General features: G+C 43.2%; 1 protein-coding gene across 1 annotated transcript in view; it reads left to right on the top strand.

Annotated features, from left to right (window-relative positions):
• The window catches only part of PROKR1 (prokineticin receptor 1), a 55645-nt gene extending 35187 nt beyond the window's left edge, over window positions 1-20458 (top strand). The window contains exon 3 of the mRNA XM_075339274.1: window positions 11771-20458. Coding sequence (XP_075195389.1) covers window positions 11771-12467 — 697 coding nt within the window. The 3' untranslated portion in view covers window positions 12468-20458. The remainder of the gene's footprint in view (window positions 1-11770) is intronic.
• Window positions 20459-21523: the final 1065 nt, after the last annotated feature.

Raw genomic sequence — 21523 nt, 5'->3', positions numbered from 1 at the left:
CAGCAGATAGGAGGCGCTGGACCGGAGAGCAGCAACACCTGTCGGACCGGAACGTACCATAGGTGAGTATTATAAAAGTGATTTTTACGTTCTAGTGTGCGGCCTGAGCTCTTCTATACAGTATGCTGCAATACAGCATATAAAGGCTGCCTGGTGGTTTCCGCAGATTATAGTTGGCAAATCTGGTAATAGGTTCCCTTTAAGGCCATGTACACAGCTTGAGAATTTGGTGATTTTTTTTTTACCTCAGTATTTGTCAACCATGGATTATGATGTGGTGGGCATTACGGAAACCTGGCTGGATGAAAGCCATGACTGGGTGACAAACATACAGGGTTATAGTACATTTAGGAAGGACAGGAAAGGCCAAAAAGGTGGTGGGGTGTGTATATTTATTAAATCTAACCTAAAACCTGTGTTGTATGATGACATTGAGGGGAACAGCAACAATGTAGAGTCAGTATGGGTAAATGTACATGGGGAGGGGAATAATGGAAAAATGCTAATTGGAGTTTGCTATAAGCCTCCTAACATACCTGAACAAATAGAGGGTGAAATGCTGGAACAAATTGAAAAGGCAGCTAATAATAATAATCGGGTTCTTATTATGGGGGATTTCAACTATCCAGACATTCAGTGGGACATAGAATCTTCTGGTTCTGCTAAAAGCTGTAAGTTCTTATCTACCATTCAAGACCATTTCCTCTCTCAGATGGTAGGTGAACCGACCAGGGGAGATAATTTGCTAGATCTGGTCCTGTCAAATAGACCGGATACAATTTCAGATCTACAGGTCCGGGAGCACTTGGGCACCAGCGATCATAATATGGTAAGCTTCAACATAATATTCAATAGAACATTTCAAAGGGGGAATGCTAAAACCTGGAATTTTAGGAAAGCTGATTTCAACAAATTAAGGGAAGAGCTTAAATGTGTAGATTGGGAAAAAGTCATGATAACTGGGGATACCGAACATAAATGGGGTAAGTTTAAGGATATACTACTAGAGTCCTGTAAAAAACGTATACCCTCTGGTAATAAAATGTCCAGGAATAAAAAGAAACCACTATGGATAAATAAGACTGTACAAAGTATAATAAAACAAAAACAAAGGGCATTTAAAATCTTAAAGGCTGAGAATACAGAAATAGCATTGCAGGAGTATAAAGATATCAATAGGAAATGTAAAAAAGAAATCAAACAAGCAAAATTAGCTACTGAAACAAAAATCGCCAATGACATTAAAATAAATCCCAAAATCTTTTATAAATACATTAATGCCAAAAAGAAAACAAAGGATAGTATCGGCCCCTTAAAATATAATAACAAGTTAGTTATAGAGGACAAACAAAAGACTGAGATATTAAATAGGCACTTCTCATCTGTATTCACCAAGGAACTGACTGTACCAGGGATCATTCAACAAGTGAAAAATCAAAGTCCACCACCCAATATAATTAATTTAACACAAGATGAAGTACGCCTACGTCTGAGTAAATTAAACATTGACAAATCCCCAGGGCCAGATGGCATTCATCCACGAATATTGAGGGAATTGAGCTCCGTAATCGACAGACCGCTGTATCTCATCTTTTTAGACTCACTTGTAACAGGCTTGGTGCCTCAGGATTGGAGGATTGCTGATGTGGTACCGATATTTAAGAAAGGTAAGAGGGTAGATCCAGGCAACTACCGTCCAGTAAGCCTGACATCAGTAGTATGCAAAGTTTTTGAGGGCATTTTAAGGGATGACATGCAAAAATATATTGCAGAAAATAATATGATAACTGACAAACAGCATGGATTCATGAAAGATAAGTCGTGTCTAACCAACCTGTTGGGGTTCTATGAGGGGGTAAGTTCAAACCTGGATTTTGGTAATGCAGCTGATGTGATTTATTTGGACTTTGCAAAGGCATTTGATACTGTACCACATAATAGCCTTATACTAAAGCTCCAGAAGCAAGGACTAGGGGACACAATATGCAACTGGGTAAGGAATTGGCTAAAAGATAGGAAACAAAGAGTAGTCATAAATGGTACATTCTCTAAATGGGCTATAGTCAGCAGTGGGGTGCCGCAGTGATCTGTGCTTGGACCGATTCTTTTTACTCTCTTTATTAATGACCTTGTGGATGGGATTGATAGTACAGTGTCAGTCTTTGCCGATGACACCAAACTATGTAGGATATTAAAAACTGACCTGGATAGTACAATATTACAAAAAGATCTGGATAAGATGTCAGAATGGGCAGATACTTGGCAAATGAGATTTAATGTTGATAAATGTAAAGTAATGCACCTAGGACGGAGTAATCCTATAGCTGCGTATACATTAAATGGAAGTAAACTCGGGACTATAGAACAGGAGAAGGACTTGGGTATTCTCATTACAAATAAGCTGAGCAGCAGCACTCAATGTCAAGCAGCAGCTGCTAAAGCAAACAAGATTTTAGGGTGTATAAAAAGAGAGATTAGATCCCGTGATCCCAACGTATTGTTAGTTACCCCTCTATAAATCACTTGTAAGGCCACATCTGGAATACGGGATCCAGTTTTGGGCTCCACATTTTAAAAACGACATTCAGAAGTTAGAGTCAGTTCAAAGGCGGGCAACTAGACTATTACAAGGAATGGAAAGCCTCCCATATGATGGCAGGTTGAAAAAGTTAGATATGTTTAGCTTAGAAAAAAGACGTCTCAGAGGAGATCTCATTTATATGTATAAATACATGTGTGGTCAATATAAAGGACTGGCACATGACTTATTTCTTCCAAAGACAGTACAAAGGACCAGGGGGCACTCACTGCGAGTGGAAGAAAAGCGATTCCGACACCTAATTAGGAAATGGTTCTTTACAGTTAGAGCGGTCAGACTGTGGAATGCCCTACCACAAGAGGTAGTAATGGCAGATACTATAACAGCTTTTAAAAAAGGGCTGGATGATTTCCTCAGTACACAAAACATTGTTGGTTATAAATGACTTAGTGACTAAATGTAGAACTGGTGGAGGAAGGTTGAACTAGATGGACCTAGGTCTTTTTTTCAACCTAAGTAACTATGTAACTATGTAACTATGTAATATTTGTAACACAACACCAGGAGTGGGTAAAAAATGCAGACGTTGGATATTTGATTCTATTATTCTTTTCCTCTGATTGTTCCACTCCTGGTTTTGACTACAAATACTGAGGTAAAAAACTCACAAATACTCAATATGTGCACGTGGCCTTATGAGCCGACAGATAAATATTTTATGAAGCATTTGCAACCATCACCAAATTCGTGGCCAGTTCATAAAATTGGGCATTTTTTTTCCCCAGTAACTATGAAAGAAATAGCTCTTTTTTTAAGCTGGTGTCACTGGACTAGGTTCATTGCTGTTATAATCCTTGGAGATAGTGAATCCTTGAACCTTTCACAAGATTTTTTTTCACTAGAATCCAAAGTTTTTTCCAATTCCCTGCAAATTAATCCAGCAAAATGATGAACATTTCACTTGATTATAGAGGGACAGAAAGTGGTTAAAAAAGATCATTCTAATCTCACCTCTCTTTTGACCTCCCTGTACTTGACCATCGTTGATCCTTCAGTTGCCTATTCTTTTTCTATTATCAGTTGTCTATCTTTATTCCGGACTTTCCGGCCACTAAAGGTGGTGTCACACATAGCGACGCAGCAGCGATCACGACCAGCGATCTGACCTTATCAGGATTGCTGCTGCGTCGTTACATGGTCGCTGGTGAGCTGTCAAACAGGCAGATCTTACTTGCAACCAGTGACCAGCCCCCAGCCAGCAGTGACGCGTGGAAGCATAACTAAGGTAAATATCGGGTAACCAAGGAAAGCACTTCTCTTGGTTAACCAATATTTACCTTAGTTACTAGCGTCCGCCGCTCTCACTCTGCCAGTGCCGGCTCCCTGTTCCCTGCACTCCTAGCCAGAGTGCACATCGGGTTAATTACCCGATGTGTACTCCAGCTACGTGTGTAGGGAGCAAGGAGCCGGCACTGGCAGAGTGAGAGCGGCGGACGCTAGTAACTAAGGTAAATATCGGGTAACCAAGGAAAGGTCTTCTTGGTTACCCGATGTTTACCGTGGTTACAGCTTACCGCAGGCTGCCAGACGCCGGCTCCCTGCTCGCTTCAGTTCGTCGCTCTCTTGCTGTCACACACAGCGATGTGTGCTTCACAGCGGGAGAGCAACGTCCAAAAAATGAAGCAGGGCATTCAGCAACAACCGGCGACCTCATAGCAGGGGCCAGGTCGTTGCTGGATGTCTCACACAGTGACAGTGATGGGACGTCGCTGCTACGTCACAGAAAATGGTGACTTAGCAGTGACGTCGTTGTCGTCGTCGCTATGTGTGACACCACCTTAAGATCTAGGTTTTCCGTTCACTAGAGCCCATGTCATTGATGAATTGTACCCTATGTGATGGCATGATGCCTAGTTAATGCCTAGTTAATGGAAGACCAAGTCAAAGTGACTGGAGGACCATAATAAAGATATTGATAGAAGAAGAGAAAAGAACCGATCAGAGGACCAACATAGGCAGGACAGGTACTGATAGAGCCCAGGAGAGATGTATAAGCTGTATTTATTATCTTCCTGGCAAATTCAGTTCACATCCAATTTACTTGATGAAAATCTAATGTTTCCCTTTTATTGAGCAAATCTTCATGAATTGAATTTCTTGAGATTCGCTCAACTAACTCAAATCAATATATTGAGCTACAGACATGAATTTTAATCTTTATTATTCATTGTAGTCTTTCATTTTGTCCATAAAAAATCTTAATATACTTGGATGAGTTGTCCATAAAAAATGAAAAATTCAGGTTGACCTCACCACCTATATGTATTTCTCTGTTCCTTCCTTTTCTATCCATTCACTGAACCTCTACCCTAATTCATTTTTGCTATAACAGTGAGCAGGGTAATTAGCTGGAAAAGTAAATGGAAGCATTATTCAGTATTTTAAGCAATGAGATGAACAGAGCATTCATGCCTAATGAATAGCAAAATGGAATTACTAGCAATATTGTCATTTACAAGATTACTTTACTTTTGATCCATAAAAATAATTCAAGGTCATTTAAACAGAATAAAAACAGGCTCCTTTGCTCTTGATAGAACATTTGCTGCTTTACATCTTTGGACCTTCATACTTTACTGACCAATTTAAAAAACATTTTGATTGTTTTACAGTTTTTTTGTAGTATTTTCCCTTTTTTAATCAAATGTTAGGCTGCATTATTATGTATATTATATATAGAATACATTATGTATATCAATTCATGCTATTACGCTAAGCGACTCCAAATTTTTAAGTTACATGATCATTCAGTTAGTAATGTTTACCTATGACCCCTTAAAGGGAATCTGTCAACAAGTTTTTGCTACCTCATCTGAGAGCAGCATGATGTAGGCAAAGAGGCTCTGAGTTCAATGATGTATCACTTAAATTACTGGCTGCAGCCATTCTGACACAGTGAAAGATTTTAGATTTTGTATGTAACTGTGCTGACAGCTGCCACCACCCACATCAGGCTTTCAGTGTATATTTCTATAGACAGAAGCTGCTAGTCACAGAAGGGAGCGGAGTCAGACTAGAGCTCACGCACTGCTGAGACCCACTAATGATAAAAATAAGAGGCTTAAAGGAACATTGCAGGTAAACAAAGAAGGATTGTGAGATAAGACACACAGGGCTGAATTTTCTGTCTTAACTTTTACAGCATGCTGTCTTCAGATTACATTGCAGACACTTGCTGACAAAGTCCCTTTAATAACCATTGGCACATGTTTTTACAGCAGCTATTAATGATCTTTATTCTAAAACGCTTTGCATTTTTAGCATAATATCTGAATAGGAAATAATGCAACCTTGACTTGGGAGCATGGCTCTCAGACTCAAGAGGAGGTAGAAACCATATTTTAACACTCATTAATGCTGTATGTTAAAATAGAGCACATTTTTTTCAGGAACTTGGTCTTACAGCTACATTGATTCTCGATGGCAGGCAGGTAGGCAGAGCACTATGAACTTTCCACTACCTAACGGCATCCAAAGTACTTCATGCTACCCATGTCGTGATGTCACCAGGCCATTCTAACCAGAAAAGGTGCCCAGAACGTCTTTCAGGTAGCTGGAAGTTTGCAGTGCTCCGGTCCAGCTGCCACTACGTACTGACTTGGCTGCTGGACCAGGGTTCTGCGAATTGTTTTTCTCAACTCTTCTGCTTTATATGCAATGAACACAGCTGTGCTGCAGCTGTTTGCATTGATGCCAGCGGTCACATTATCATTTGATAACAGATCACTTGTCCAAGCGGCTGCGTCTAACAATTTTCACTTGTCAAAGCTGTATCTGACAGCGCACAATGTTAAAATGTAATACTACTTTTTATTTTAGTTTTTGTTATTTTACTTCATTGAAACATTTGTTTGATCATGATGATGAAAAAGGTTTTTGGTTATAAATTGTAAAATATTAATGCTTTTTTGTCAAGAGCAAAATAAGCAAAATAAGGAATATTGTATTGGTTCATAAGGCTTAAGCGGGCTTTACACGCTACGATATATCTAACGAGATGTCGGCGGGGTCACGTCGTAAGTGATGCACATCTGGCATCATTAGTGATATTGTAACGTGTGACAGCTACATGCGACGGTGAACGAGCTGAAATACTCACCTTCTTGTTCATCATTGACACGTCGCACATTTTCTAATCGAACGTCCAGTTGTTCATTGTTCCCGAGGCAACACACGTCGCTCCGTGTGACACCCTGGGAACGATGAACTGCAGCTTACCTGCGGCCTCCGCCAATGCAGAAGGAAGGAGGTGGGCGGGATGTTACGTCCCGCTCACCTCCGCTCCTCCGCTTCTATTGGGCGTCCGCTGTGTGACGTCGTTGTGACGCCGAACGTCCCTCCCCCTTCAGGAAGTGGATGTTCGCTGCCCACAGCGAGGTCATTTGGAAGTTAACTACGTGTGACGGGGGAAACAGCATTGTGCGACACGGGCAAGAAATTGCCCATGCCGCACAAACGATGGGGGCGGGTGCGATCGCAAATGCGATCGCATGAGAAATCGACACATGTAAATGCAAATGCGATCGCACGAGAAATCGACACATGTAAAGCAGCCTTTACAATGCTTCAATGGGAAAGGTTGTAAAAATTTATGAAGTTCTAAAAAATGATACCATTTGTCTAAACTTTTTAATGTAAAATATAAAATCCAAAAATTACACAATGGCAGATCTCATGCATTCAGTATTGTTTTGCACAGAGTCCCATCAATTACATAATATGTGTACTCCATGTCCCATTCAGTAGTGAAAAGATGGTGACTACCTTGGGCGTACTCTTTCAGAGGGTGCCCCCTTTTCCGACTATTGCTACCAACATTGTGCAAAGATCAGCTGCTGCACTCTGCACAATGACCAGTAGCCAGGGAAAAAGTCATCTTGACTGCTGCGCTCTGCAGAAAATTGATCTTACAAAGCCAAGCTCAATAAGTGTCCAGAGTTCTGCACAGTCAGTGGTCTAGTTAACACAGATGAGCGTCCTAATAAAGAGTTTGTTCACACATTATGGGTCTGTTGAAGTTTTTGCTGCAATGATGGCAAACAAATACATAATTTTTCCATAATTTTACAAAGTTTTTTGAAAATTGCAGCAAAAAAACACGAAGAAGAAAATGAAAAGCCAAACATTTCCCTGTAGCTATTATTCTATGTTGCAGCCCCGACTCATCAACCCAAACCCCAGGGCGGCAACTTATTTCTAAAGGGTGTAAAAAGTCAGACTCATCATCAAAAATGGTTAAATTGAAAAGTTCTTTTAAAACAAGCAACTTTGCACTTTACTTTTCTATATAATTTGTAATAGCAGCTCTGAAGCTGGCTGAGTGTTGAATCTGGCCAGCTTCAATGCCATCGCTCTCCTCTGATGCAGCGCTGAGCTTGCGGTATGGCAATGATGCTGGTTGGAACTATCAATCAAGCAAGAGCCCACGGCCACCTCCAACAAGCAGGACGCTGGGATGCAGGGGAGCAGTGCACTCTTGCCAAGAAGATGAGAAAACCGCATTCAGTAATGTAGTGATGCAGTATGTAATTTGGGAACATTTAGTTATTCACTGAGGTCCTTTTGAGGAATTAAAAAAAATTATCATTTAAGTGTGCTTTTGCAATTATAAACAAACCCTACTCAAGAAGAAGGCCTACTCAGAGGTATTTTACATCTATGTGTAGGGAACTGTGGGGGCAATGATACTGTGTGAAGAACAGTGGGAGCCATGATACTCTGTCAGGGGCTATTATGTCACTATATTGTGTGGGGCACTTTGGGGGCCATGAGACTGTGTGGGAGGATTGTATGGGCCAAAATACTCTGTGTGTGGGAATTTTGTATCCATCATGCTCTGTGTTGAGTGCCTGGAGGCCATGATACTGTATGTGGGGGACTGTGGGGGCTACAATACTGTTTGTGAGGGCTGTTGTGGCCATGGTACAGTGTGTAATGGTCATGATGCTGTGTTTTAGGAGCTGTGGGGGCCATGATCATGTAAGGTGTCCTTGGTGCCATTATACTGTGTGGGGTGAACTGTATGAGCCATAATATGCTCTGCGAGCTATGATAAGATGTGGGGGAGGGGGGAGGGGCCATGATATTGTGTAGGAGTCTGTGCAGGCAGTGATGCAGTCTGTGATGGCCATGATACTGTATGTGGTAGCTATGGGGCCTTAATACTTTGTTTGAGTGCCATGATACTGTGTAGCAATGGGAAAGTGGGGTCATCATATTTTGTAAAGGGCTGTGGGAGCCTGTGATACTGTGTATGGGGTCTGAAAGGGCTATGATACTGTGTTTGTTGGGCTGTGGTGGCTATAAAACTGTGGGTGGCTGTGGGGCATCATGTGGGGAGCTGTGGGGGCCATGATACAGTGTGGGAGCTGTGGGAGCCATCATACTGTGCTGGAAAATTATGTTGACATCATGCTGTATGGAAGCATTTTAGGGGCATCATACTGAGTTGCAAAAATGTAAATGGTAATATACTGGGTTGGAGACCTGTATAGGGCATTACATTGAATTAAGGGTCACTGTGGGGATATCAAACTGTGTTGCAGACATTGTTTGGTGGCATAATAATGTGTGCTGGTCACTGTGAGGATCATTGTACTGTGCTGAAGTCACTGTGGCAGTATTATAGTGTTTTAGTGCCCTGTGGGAACAACATACTATGTGTGGGGTGCACTGTAGGGACAATTTGTGTGGTCAAATTCACTATGAGGGTATCTTTTTGTGGGGCATTTTGGGGGATGTGAAAGTGGAATTGTAGTGAGTGTGAACACTAATGGACTTTGTAGGGGCAAAATTACTGTCTTTGTGCCGCAATACTTCCTTCTCCCTGTCTTTAAAGCACCAATCTGATTTTTTTAATTTATTTTACAACTGCAGTGATGTTTTAATTTTTAAGTTCCCTGCTATAGTGTTATACTCACCTTCCAGCGTCTTCATCTGTTTTTACCCTGTTGGTCTCCGGCAGTTTGTGACCTGCTGGCTGCTTCAATGTTTCATGGAGCAAGCCAGAGGTCATAAATCAATACAAGTCTATAAAAGCCTCCTTCTGGCTCTTATAGACTTGCATTGAGAGCTTGTGAAGTAACATTTGACTTCCGGACAGTCAGAAGTTACAATCACAAGATTTCGCCGAGGGACCAGAGCAATGCTGAAAAATAGAAGAAAGTGTGTATAAGACTGGATGCAGGGGACCTAGATTTGAAGCATCACTCCAGCGTAGAAAAAGAATAACGCTATAGAGGTGCTTTACACGCTGGGACGTATGATCTTCTCTGATTGCGCCTATGTGTTGTTACTCTTCCTACTTTGCCGGATACATGTCTTTCGAGGGGGAAAGGAAAGAGGAACCCCAATACAAGTCTATAAAAACCTCCTTCTGGCTCTTATAGACTTGCATTGAGAGCTTGTGAAGTAATATCTGACTTTTGGTTATAATCACAATATGGTGCTGAGGGACCAGCATAATGCTGAAAAATAGATGAAATTGTGTATAAGACTGGATGCAGGGGACTTAGAGGCACTTTGCACACTATGACATCGCAGGTGCGATGTCGGTGGGGTGAAATCGAAAGTGACGCACATCCGGCCTCGCTGTCGATATCGTAGTGTGTAAAACCTTTTTGATACGATTAGCGAGCGCAAAAGCGTCGTAATTGTATCATCGGTGTAGCGTCGGTCATTTCCATGATTTGGAAATGACCGATGTTACGATGTTGTTCCTCGTTCCAGCGGCAGCACACATCGCTGTGTGTGTGAAGCCGCAGGAGCGAGGAACATCTCCTACCTGCGTCCTGTGGCTCACGCCAGCTATGCGGAAGGAAGGAGGTGGGCGGGATGTTTACGTCCTGCTCATCTCCGCCCCTCCGCTTCTTTTGGCTGCCTGCCATGTGACGTCGCTATGACGCCGCACGACCCGCCCCCTTAATAAGGAGGCGGGTCGCTGGCCAGAGCGACATTGCAGGACAGGTAAGTGCGTGTGAAGCTGGCGTAGCGATAATGTTCGCTACGCCAGCTATCACCAAGATATCGCAGCTGCGACGGGGGCAGGGACTATCGCGCTTGGCATCGCAGCATCGGCTTGCGATTTCGTAGTGTGCAAAGTACCCCTAAGATTTGAAGCACTATTCCAGCGTAGAAAAAGAAAACGCTATAGTGATGCTTTTAATGCTGGGAGGTATGCTCTTCTCTGACTGTGCCTATGTGCTATTACCCCTCCTACTTTGCCAGATATATGTCTTTTGAGGTGAAAAGGAAAGAGGAAGCCCAATTAGGACTTTTACTTTGGGGTTCCATTATTTCTATGCATGCCACTAATTTGAGCATATCACTCTATGTTATGTGCAACATGGATCTACAGAATGAGAAGTCTGGCACCAAAAACCTATCACACACCAGCTCCAATTAGGTATCTTAAAGTATACAAGCAAAGTCCATTTGATATCGGATACAAACAGTGTGGTGCTCCACCTAGCAATCAGCCCAAAAATCCATATCCAGCAAAAAGAAGAAAAGACTAGTGGCACTCACCCTTTATAAAAAAAACCTTCTTCATTTAATCCGACAATTAAAAATACAGGAGGGGAATGCGGGAAACGTCTAAGATGGAGGTGACCGTTTCACTCACTGCGGCGCTTCGTCAGGACCCGACCAAGTGCTGCTGTGCACAAAACGGTCACCGTCGTCCCAGACATTTCCTGCATATATTTTTAATTGTCGGATGAAAAAAAGAAGGTTTTTTTTACGAAGGGTGAGTGCCACCAGTCTTTTCTTTTGTGCCTTATACAACATGGATCTATTTCCCGTACCCCCACTGATAATACTCCCAAAGAGTCCAGGTCGCTTACCTCAATACTGCTATTTACAAGATCCTATTCAAATGATTTTTATTAGGTTTTGTAGTTAACAAATCTTGAAATCATGGGTTACAAAAGTTAAGGACATATAGATAGTAATAATAACAAGGTTAAGAAAATGCACATATTTTGACCCTCCAGTTTGTTAGTGTTGATACATCAAGCAGTATAAGCTATTTACAAGTTCCTAGCTGTAGAATTTAGCTGTAACTTTCTTTGTGTTTGCAAAACTGCCACAGAATAAAAACTACTGAAATGTGTATTGTGAATTTACTTTTTATTTTACTCAAATTTTAAAAAATATTTGTTTCCCTTCCAGGTACCTGGCAATAGTACACCCTCTGAAACCTCGGATGAATTATCAGACGGCCTCATTTTTGATCGCTTTCGTCTGGATTATCTCATTGCTCATAGCCATCCCATCAGCATACTTTGCCACGGAGACTGTACTCTTTATTGTGGACAGTCAAGAAAAGATATTTTGTGGTCAGATTTGGCCAGTTGACCAGCGGATTTATTATAAATCTTATTTTCTTTTTATTTTTGCCATTGAGTTTGTTGGCCCAGTTTTAACGATGACTTTATGCTACGCCAGGATCTCTAGAGAACTTTGGTTTAAAACAGTTCCCGGGTTCCAGACGGAGCAAATCCGTAAACGTCTGAGATGTAGAAGGAAAACCGTTTTGGTGCTGATGTGCATCCTCACCGCTTACGTCCTGTGCTGGGCACCATTTTATGGATTTACCATTGTCCGTGATTTTTTCCCCACCGTTTTTGTAAAAGAGAAGCATTTTCTTTCGGCTTTCTACATAGTGGAGTGCATAGCTATGAGTAATAGCATGATTAATACCATGTGCTTTGTGACTGTAAAAAATAATACCATGAAATATTTTAAAAAGATCATGTTTCTGAAATGGAGGTCCACATATAGCGGAAGTAAATGTAGTACTGAGATTGATATCAAGACTAGCGCAGTGCCTATTACAGAAGAGGTTGATTGTATCAAGCTAAAGTAATTTATTTATAAGGTTAGATTTACAAAAAGGATAAAACCACAAACATTACATTTGATAGATTGGTTGGATGCTTTGAATTGGTGGTCTCCTTCAAATATTGTTCTCCTTTTTTCCAGCAATGTTGAGTAGAGATGAGTGAAATGATTCTACATAAATTAAGTTTGGTACTAATTTTTAGAAGTTTGCTTATCCGAATAATTTGTAATTTGTAAAGGAAACGGCTCCCACCTGGTTACATACAGCATAGGACAGAGAGGAAGGATCACATGACCTTCGGTACACACCGGCAGGCTTACCCTAATGTCTTGCAGTCTCTCACTATAGACAGTCATAAGGGGCTACTGTTCACAGGTCACTGATGAGCAATACAAAACCCAAGCAGGACATACTTCTGTCATTTTGTGGCAAATGTGGATAGGCGATAGGAATTCAGAGCTCAGTCAGGGGGACATGGTACAGATTGTGAGGATTAGTGGATTAGGAGGATAAGGGGTACTTTGCATGTTGCGACATCGCTACTGCGATATTGTCGGGGTGAAAACGAAAGTGACGCACATCCGGCGCCGGTAACGACGTTGCAACGTGTAAAGCCGGTAGCGACATCGCAACGTGTAAATCCTAGGTGCGACGATGAACGAGCACAGAAGCGTGAAAATTCGCTGATCTGTGTCACGTCGTTCATTTCCATAATGTCGCACCAATAGGATATTGTTCCTCGTTCCTGCGCAGCACACATCGCTGTGTGTGAAGCCGCAGGAGCGAGGAACATCTCCTTACCTGCCTCCACCGCCAATGTGGAAGGAAGGAGGTGGGCGGGATGTTTACGTCCCGCTCATCTCCGCCCCTCCCCTTCTATTGGCCGCCTGCCGTGTGACGTTGCTGTGACGCCGCACAACCCGCCCCCTTAGGAAGGAGGCAGGTCGCCAGCCAGAGCGACGTCGCAGGGCAGGAAAGTGCGTGTGAAGCTGCCGTAGCGATAATGTTCGCTACAGCAGCTATCACAAGATATCGCATGTGCGACGGGGGCGGGTACTATCGCGCTCGGCATCGCTATCATCGGCTAGCGATGTCGCAGCGTGCAAAGTACCCCTAACATTACAAGAAATTGATATAGAGGGACTGAGATACCATGTATTTCCAAAAATAAGACACTCTTGTACTTTTTTTGCCCCGAAAAAAGCGCTAGGGCTTATTTTCAGGTAGGTCTTATTTTTCGAGAAACACAGTTGGAGGTAAGTTCCCCCCCAAAAAGCAGATCTCCTCTTCCCAGGAGACTCATACTCACCAGACCTCGTACATCTGCATGGCCCCCAGGTCACCCTGCGATCCTCGATGGGTGCTCCTAGCAGGTATGCTGCACACCGTTCACCCCTGCTTCTGCATCAGATTGTGCACATGTTGATGAGTGCACACGCTCGGGTCCGGCTCTGCTGCTGCTGCTCGGTGGCTTGAGCGGTGGGCCGGATCCAGGGACTCGAGCGGCGCTCCTTGCCCGTGAGTGAAAAGGGGGTGGTTTGTTTGGATATTTAGTCCGTGACGCCACCCACGGGTTGCGGTGAAGATGGGCACCACCGCTGCTGATGACAGGGATCCCGGGAGCGATGGTAGGGAGCAGCTGGGATGTTGTTTTCCCCCTCCGTGGGTAGGGGTTGGTGGTCCCGGGGCCCGGTGGTGTGATGGGGAGGCAGGGTTGGTGAGGTGCAGGGTTGCAGGGGCAGCGCGGCGCGGTGCCGGATGGCATGGGTGTACTCACTCAGCAATTGATGCACAAAGTCTCCAGTAAACCAAACGGCTGGATGGACGGGTCCCGCAGCCGGCTGCAGTGTCTCTCTCCCCGGACAGGTGATGGTGGCTGTCTTTCCATGCACCTTTGTGTACTGTATTGATTACGATGGGTCCCCAACGGTAGTCTGCTCCCCGGTGTATGGATGTCTCTAGCCTGTGGCGGTGGCTGTATACCCTCACGGTGCGGACGGTTGCCTTCTAACGGGTCTTTGGTAGTTAGGAAACCCCTGGGGTTCCTGTCACACTCGGATTTGACTGTTGATGGCGGCTCCAAGCCTAGTCGGGGTGCGATGGCCCTGCCTGTGTGTGCTAGCTTCACTTCGCTGCCCGGTTGGTATCAGCGGGCCACCGCCCGACCCTGGTCCTACGGTTCCGCGTTGATCCACCACTCCTGTAGACGGCCACTACCGTCTGCCAACCTTGTTGTCAGTGCCTGGGCCACAAACCCAGACACTCCACTTCACTCCTCTCGCTTCAACCTCCTCAACTAAACTGCTCCCTTTCCCGCCTCCAGGCCTGTGAACTCCTCAGTGGGTGGGGCCAACTGCCTGGCTCCTGGAGGGAGGCAACAAGGGTTTTGTGTTTGGCTAATGTTACTGTCTGGGGGGTGGGTGTGTGTGTGTGTTACCTGTGACGACCTGGCTAGTCCAGGGCGCCACACACACACACTCACTCGCCACATCTGCCGATACCGAATGCTTAAGGCCAGCAGGGGAAGATGGGACACAGTGCAGTGGAGCACGAGGTTTCATTTTGTGATAAGTTAGTAAGGCAAAGCACTCAATAACTAGCGCGTGCTCAGTGCTGACTCATGAAAAAATATCTGGTTAACGAAAGAGTGGCAATAGATGGGGTAATATAAAGGCAATATTCTGCCATTCTTATAGTAAGAATGTGGGAGGCTGTAACGCAAATAGCAGCAGCACTGTCAGCACAAGCCATTCAGCCAGTAGTAGCTGACGCAGACGGTAGTGTTTAGCATCTAGTAGGCATATTATTTAATAAAAATGTGATACTTTAAAAAATGTAAATGTAAAAATTAATATTAATTCACAAACTTAATATTTTTAATTTAAAAAAGAGTAAAATATCTGGCAGTGCAGTATATTATTAAACAGCTTGTTTGTTACCACCCGATTTACACATAGCCATATATTTTGATGTCACGTTGACATTACTAAGGATGCCTTTGCGTTAGTAAGCTTGAAATGAGTTGGATACTGTTCTAAGAGATCTCAGAGTATTATATGTATCTTGTCAGGGAAATTGGATGCTTTGGAGCACTTTTGATTCAAGAAGAATAGCTTTGGTCCAAAAAAAAAAAAAAAAAAAAAAAAAAAAGGGTATAAAGGGGTATATTTGCAAGAGAATTAAATAAGAGTTTTTCACGCGACGCCACTTGCAGTTTGCGGCTATGTGGATGGAGCCGCCGCTGCACAGTTTTCACTACTGGGGTTGGTGATAGTGGCACCCTGGATGTTAGGCCTTCCGCAAGCAGGCCCCAGAGGATAGGTGATGTAGATGGGTGTTGAAAGAAGGTAGGCCATACAAGGGATTGCAGTGTAACTGGTTCCTTTACTCACAGTAAGCTGGAAACTGGTCCCCCGACACCGACTGGTCTCAACCGCAGGTCCCCTTAATCCCAGTACCGGTATAGTGACCTGGTGGCTTCTTTCCCCTGCACCTCTCTTTGGTTGGTGGGTCCACGTGGCTTGGAGTGGCTGGGGGTCCCCTACTGGTAGTCTCTTAATGGCAGTTCGTATGATGGTAGCTTGAATCCTATGGGGTCGGAGTCTCTGGTCCTGGTCCCCGGTTCTCTCATTGCTACTGTGTCTCAAACTTCAAGGTCAGTGAGGTCCTTGATGGTCCCCTCATTGTGCAGATTTTATCAGGTCTGCCTGGAGCGTTTGCCTGACCTAGGATTCTGTACCCTGTTGGTGCGTGGTTCCAGGAGTATTCCACCATACTCCACCGGCAACCAACCACCTGGGCCCTCAGGTCACTGTCACACTCCTGTCAGTGCTCTACTTGCTTCCTCCTTCACCGACTCTCAGACTCTAACTCCTCTGTCTACTGTCTGCCGCTCTCACCTGGTCGTCTAGTGGACTGGATCGGCTCCACCTCTAGGTGGCCATCCATTGGTCCAACCCTAGCCTGGTAACAGTGTATGCGGGGAATTGGGGAAAACAGGGATTATCTGGAATGTTTGGTTGTTACCGGCTGGTCTTCTGAGTCCCTAGGGGATAGGCCCTGCATTCTGGTGGGAATGCAGTACCTTGTAGCTCTCTGATGGCTTCAGGGGCACTACATATGTATTGCCTGTAAAATGTTATGCATGCGCTCTTGCAGTTTCTTCTGAGTGAAGAAAATATGCTGATGCCTTTGCCCGCAGAAGGCTGAGTTTTGCTTATACATTGACATAAAAAAGGGTAACAATGTTTTGAACTTTTGAATTTCAGGCTCCATATGTCACCATTCATAACAGCTTCAAAAGTGAGACTACCATGATTTTATGAACAATCATTTTAACTATCTCATACATGAATTTGACTTGTAAATATTTATCATATGATTAGTTATGTAGATTATTGGCATGTCACTGCATTGTTACTGTTTTGCTCCTGATGGTGGAAAAATCGTTGTCTTACTGTCAACTACAAATTACAACCTGTTCTCACATTCCCTAATAGTCCAGTGTGTTATTAGCTTGATTTCCAAGCTAAAGATCATTGGTTTGAATCGAGAAGCAGCTATGACGAATAGATTTACCAAGAAAAAAGAAACAGCATCATCCAGCTCATAGACAGCTCATAGATAATGGTCTGTCAGACAAGAAAATTGCCAAACTGCATCATGTGGGTGCCATGACACTTGGAAATTTACGAAATGAACTACATCCATCCATTCAAAAGCCAAGAGGTGGACATCCAAGCAAAATATTGGAGTCAACAACTTGGCTCATCACTCGGCCTATCAGTTCTGGCGTGACAAACACGGTAGTAGAGGTTGCTCGTATGCTTCAAAATAGTGAAATCACGGACATCCAAGTAAGCACCATGTGATGCATGTTGCACAAATCTGGAATGGTGGCCTGAAAAAAGGTGAAGAAGCCTGGACTTCAAAAACATCATAAGAAGCGTTGGCTTGAGTTTGCAAAAAAGGATGCAAAGTGGACAGCAGAACATTGGAAATGAATGATTTGGAGTGATGAAATAAAAGACAATAGATTAGGCTTTGGTGCAAATGAGTCTGGAAGAAATAAGGGAAAAAGGGAATAACAGATTGAGGAATGGAAGGAACTTTCAAGTTTTGTGGAGTAAGACTGATGATATGGGGTTGTTTCACAGACAAAGGTGTTGGATACTTGACCAGGATGGATGATGTTCTCAATACTGAGCTATATATAAGTATGCTACAAAACAAGTTATTTTGAAAACTTGAGTATGGGAATGAAAAGGACAACATAGTGTTCCAGCTAGACAACAACCTGAAGCATACATTGAGATTGGGGGAAAAATGGGTCAATGACAATGAAGTAGAGGTGCTTGATTGGCCTCCACAGTCCCTAAACCTCAACCTAATGGAACATTTGTGGGTACAGTTGAAGAAAAAGCTGTATACAAAGCCAACTCAGTTGACCAGTATGCACTAACATTGGGAACGTTTACTAGCAACTTAGGATCAGATTTCAGTCGCAACTTGCTTGAATCTGATCGATAGCATGCCCAGAAACATTCAGGCAGTGTCGAAAACCATAAGTGGATTATGTCTAAATACAACAAACAAAATACTATCAAAATAATTCAAATTACAATGTAACAAAAATAACAATTCAGTGACATGACAAGAATCTACATAACTAATAGAGATGAGTGAACCCAAGGTTTGGTGTTCGAACCAAACACAGACTTTGCCAAAAAAATAAAGTTTGGGTTCGGGTGCATTATGTATAAAAACCACTCACACAAGCATCACTGTTCTTGGGTACACTCAGTGCTTAGCCCACTGAGAGCCACTTGCATGTAGTGTTTGAGCGGTTCGCATTGGGGGTAACAAAAGCGTGATCAGATGTAGTCTGCACCAAACAAAAAAAATGCAAAAACTTCGCCAACTTTCCCCAGAAGTGCTGACTGCATATGGATGGACACCCGAACTGCCCAATTAATGACTTCTATAGTGGGTCAAGTCAAACCAAATTTTATCAAAAAGACAACTGAACAAGCCAAAGTGAACTTGCACTGGTTCGCTTATCACTAATAACTAATCATATGCTAAATAATTGGAAGGCAAATTTATATGAGATATCCAAGATGATTCTCTATAAAATATAGGTAGTCTCATGTTCAAAGCTCAAAAGTTCAAAACATTGTTATGTACTCCAAAGGAAACAGGGGTAGGGAGAAAGCTCACCATTAGTTCTGCAAACTCACAGGTGCGCGGACGTGGCTGGCTACCATAAGTTGAATAGAAAAAAAGAAAAGCCCAGCACCAAAATTTTCCATAAAAAATTCTGTCTTCTTTATTGAGAAATCATATACATGATACAATCAAACATGTCCCATGATGTGGACCTAATCAGGACCCCGCCTTACGTGTTTCGGAGATGACTCCTTACTCATAGGCATATACAGGTAAGTAAAAACAAATCCATATATAAAACCAACCTATTACAAAACACACATGAATGTGATAATCAATTAACAACATTTCAAAAATTAACCCTTTTGGAGAAACACCCCACTACCTAATTTTATAAAGCCGCACTATTTGTATACCTAAAAAGCTTTTTAATGATCAGAATAATAAATTCAGCAGATTATATACATATTAATTTATTTTCCCATGAATGAGGCAGATCACATAATATGCAACCACAAACATTTCTTCTGCCTGCATACCACACGTTTTTATATACTGTACATATATAATTTCTCAATTAAATAAAATTATTTCAGTCTTTGTCACCCCCTCTCTGAATTTATAATAGTATATATAGTATTTATAGTATTTATTTATACTCAATAGGAAATATTCCTCAATAACATATTCATATTCAATTTTTTTATGGAAAATTTTGGTGTTGGATCTTTCCTTTTTTTCTCTCAAAACATTGTTACCCTTTTGTTCATCAATGTACGATGTCAGGACAATACCAACAACATAGTGGTAGCAATAAGATGGCAAACTAATACTTAGGAGGGTTATAAGAATCAAATAAATAGGCAGTACAAATCACTTGCCATTCATCAGTAGTCTATTTAGTTCTTGCCTAAGTTACCGTACATTTGGTTTCAAAGTTGATTTTAGCTGCAGTGGTAAATGCACCCTTGAATTTAATGCCCTACACATGAACACATTTAGTTTCCTAACACTTAATATAATAATAGTTTCCCTACATAAATAAAACATAAACCAAATGCTAGACAATATAACAGTTCTGATTAAAGAGGTATTTTATACTTTAGGCATCACTGCAGCATTTTTTTTATTATTGCACTGCGGGTTAGAATTAAATCTAATTCTCCTGACCTCGGTCTAAGGCTGTGTGTGCACATTGCCAAATTTCATGCTTTTACACTGCGTTTTCTGCACCACAGCGTAAAAGCATGCGTCCTGCGTCCCCAGCACAATCTATGTAGATTGTGCAAATTCCATCCGCACATTGCTTTTTAGAACACAGCGATTTGCATGCTGTCAAAACGCTGCATTCTAAAAAGTAACATGTCAATTGTTTTGTGCGTTCTGGATGCTTTCTCCACTCTGTCTATGGCCCCCTTCACACGTCCGTGAAACACGTGCGTGTTTGTATCGTTTCCGTATATACCAGAGACACGGACAAACATGTACCAATGTTAATCTATGATTGTGGTCACACGTGCGTTATTTCATTATGTCCGTGTGTGCGTGTCCGTGATCCGTATGTGTTTGCGTTTTGCACGGATGCATGTCCGTTATCTGCATGGAGCACGCACACGTGGACACAATGAAAGTCTATGGGTATGTGCACACACGTTAGTAAACACGTATGCATCTACCTATAGTCCGTGTCCGTTTGGTGTTTTTATTTCTAGTGATGTCGGCCATTCTTTCTATTTCTGTGTATGTCGGCAATCTCCGAGTCCGTCGGTCGGTCTCTCTATCAGTCTCTCTGTCTGTCTGTCCCTCTCTTACAGTCTGTCGGTCAGTTTCCCCCCCCTCTCTCATACTTACCGTTCCCCAATCACCGGCGCGGCGCTGCACGGCATTCACACTGCTGCGGCGGCTTTTACTATTTTGAAAATGCCGGCCGCTCATTAAACAATCTCGTATTCCCTGCTTTCCCCGCCCACCGGCGCCTATGATTGGTTGCAGTCAGACACGCCCCCCCACGCTGAGTGACAGGTGTCTCACTGCACCCAATCACAGCAGCCGGTGGGCGTGTCTATACTGTGCAGTAAAATAAATAAATAAATAATTAATTAAAAAAAACGGCGTGCGGTCCCCCCCCAATTTCAATACCAGCCGGATAAAGCCATACGGCTGAAGGCTGGTATTCTCAGGATGGGGAGCTCCACGTTATGGGGAGCCCCCCACCCTAACAATATCAGTCAGCAGCCGCCCAGAATTGCCGCATACATTAGATGCGACAGTTCTGGGACTGTACCCGGCTCTTCCCGAATTGCCCTGGTGCTTTGGCAAATCGGGGTAATAAGGAGTTAATGGCAGCCCATAGCTGCCACTAAATCCTAGATTAATCATGTCAGGCGGCTCCCCGAGATTCCTTTCATGATTAATCTGTAAATTACAGTAAATAAACACACACACCAGAAAAAAATCCTTTATTAGAAATAAAAAACACAAACCTATACCCTGGTTCAACAATTTAATCAGCCCGAAAAAGCCCTCCATGTCCGACGGAATCCAGGATGGTCCAGCGTCGCATCCAGCTCTGCTGCATGAAGGTGACCGGAGCTGCAGAGGACACCGCCGCTCCTGTCACCTCCACGCAGCAAATGAAGAGAGCCGCGCGATCGGCTGAGCTGTCACTGAGGTTACCCGCTGTCACTGGATCCAGTGTTGACAGCGGGTAACCTCAGTGACAGCTCAGCCGATCGCGCGGCTCTCTTCATTAGCTGCGTGGAGCTGACAGGAGCGGCGGTGTGTGCTGCAGCTCCTGTCACCTCCATGCAGCAGAGCTGGATGCGACGCTGGACCATCCTGGATTCCGCCGGACATGGAGGGCTTTTTCGGGCTGATTAAATTGTTGAACCAGGGTATATGTTTGTTATGTT

This window comes from Anomaloglossus baeobatrachus, chromosome 3 (assembly GCF_048569485.1).
Source record: "Anomaloglossus baeobatrachus isolate aAnoBae1 chromosome 3, aAnoBae1.hap1, whole genome shotgun sequence".
Lineage (NCBI taxonomy): Eukaryota > Metazoa > Chordata > Amphibia > Anura > Aromobatidae > Anomaloglossus > Anomaloglossus baeobatrachus.
Note: the sequence above shows the minus strand (reverse complement) of the source record. Positions and strands in the feature narration are given on the sequence as shown.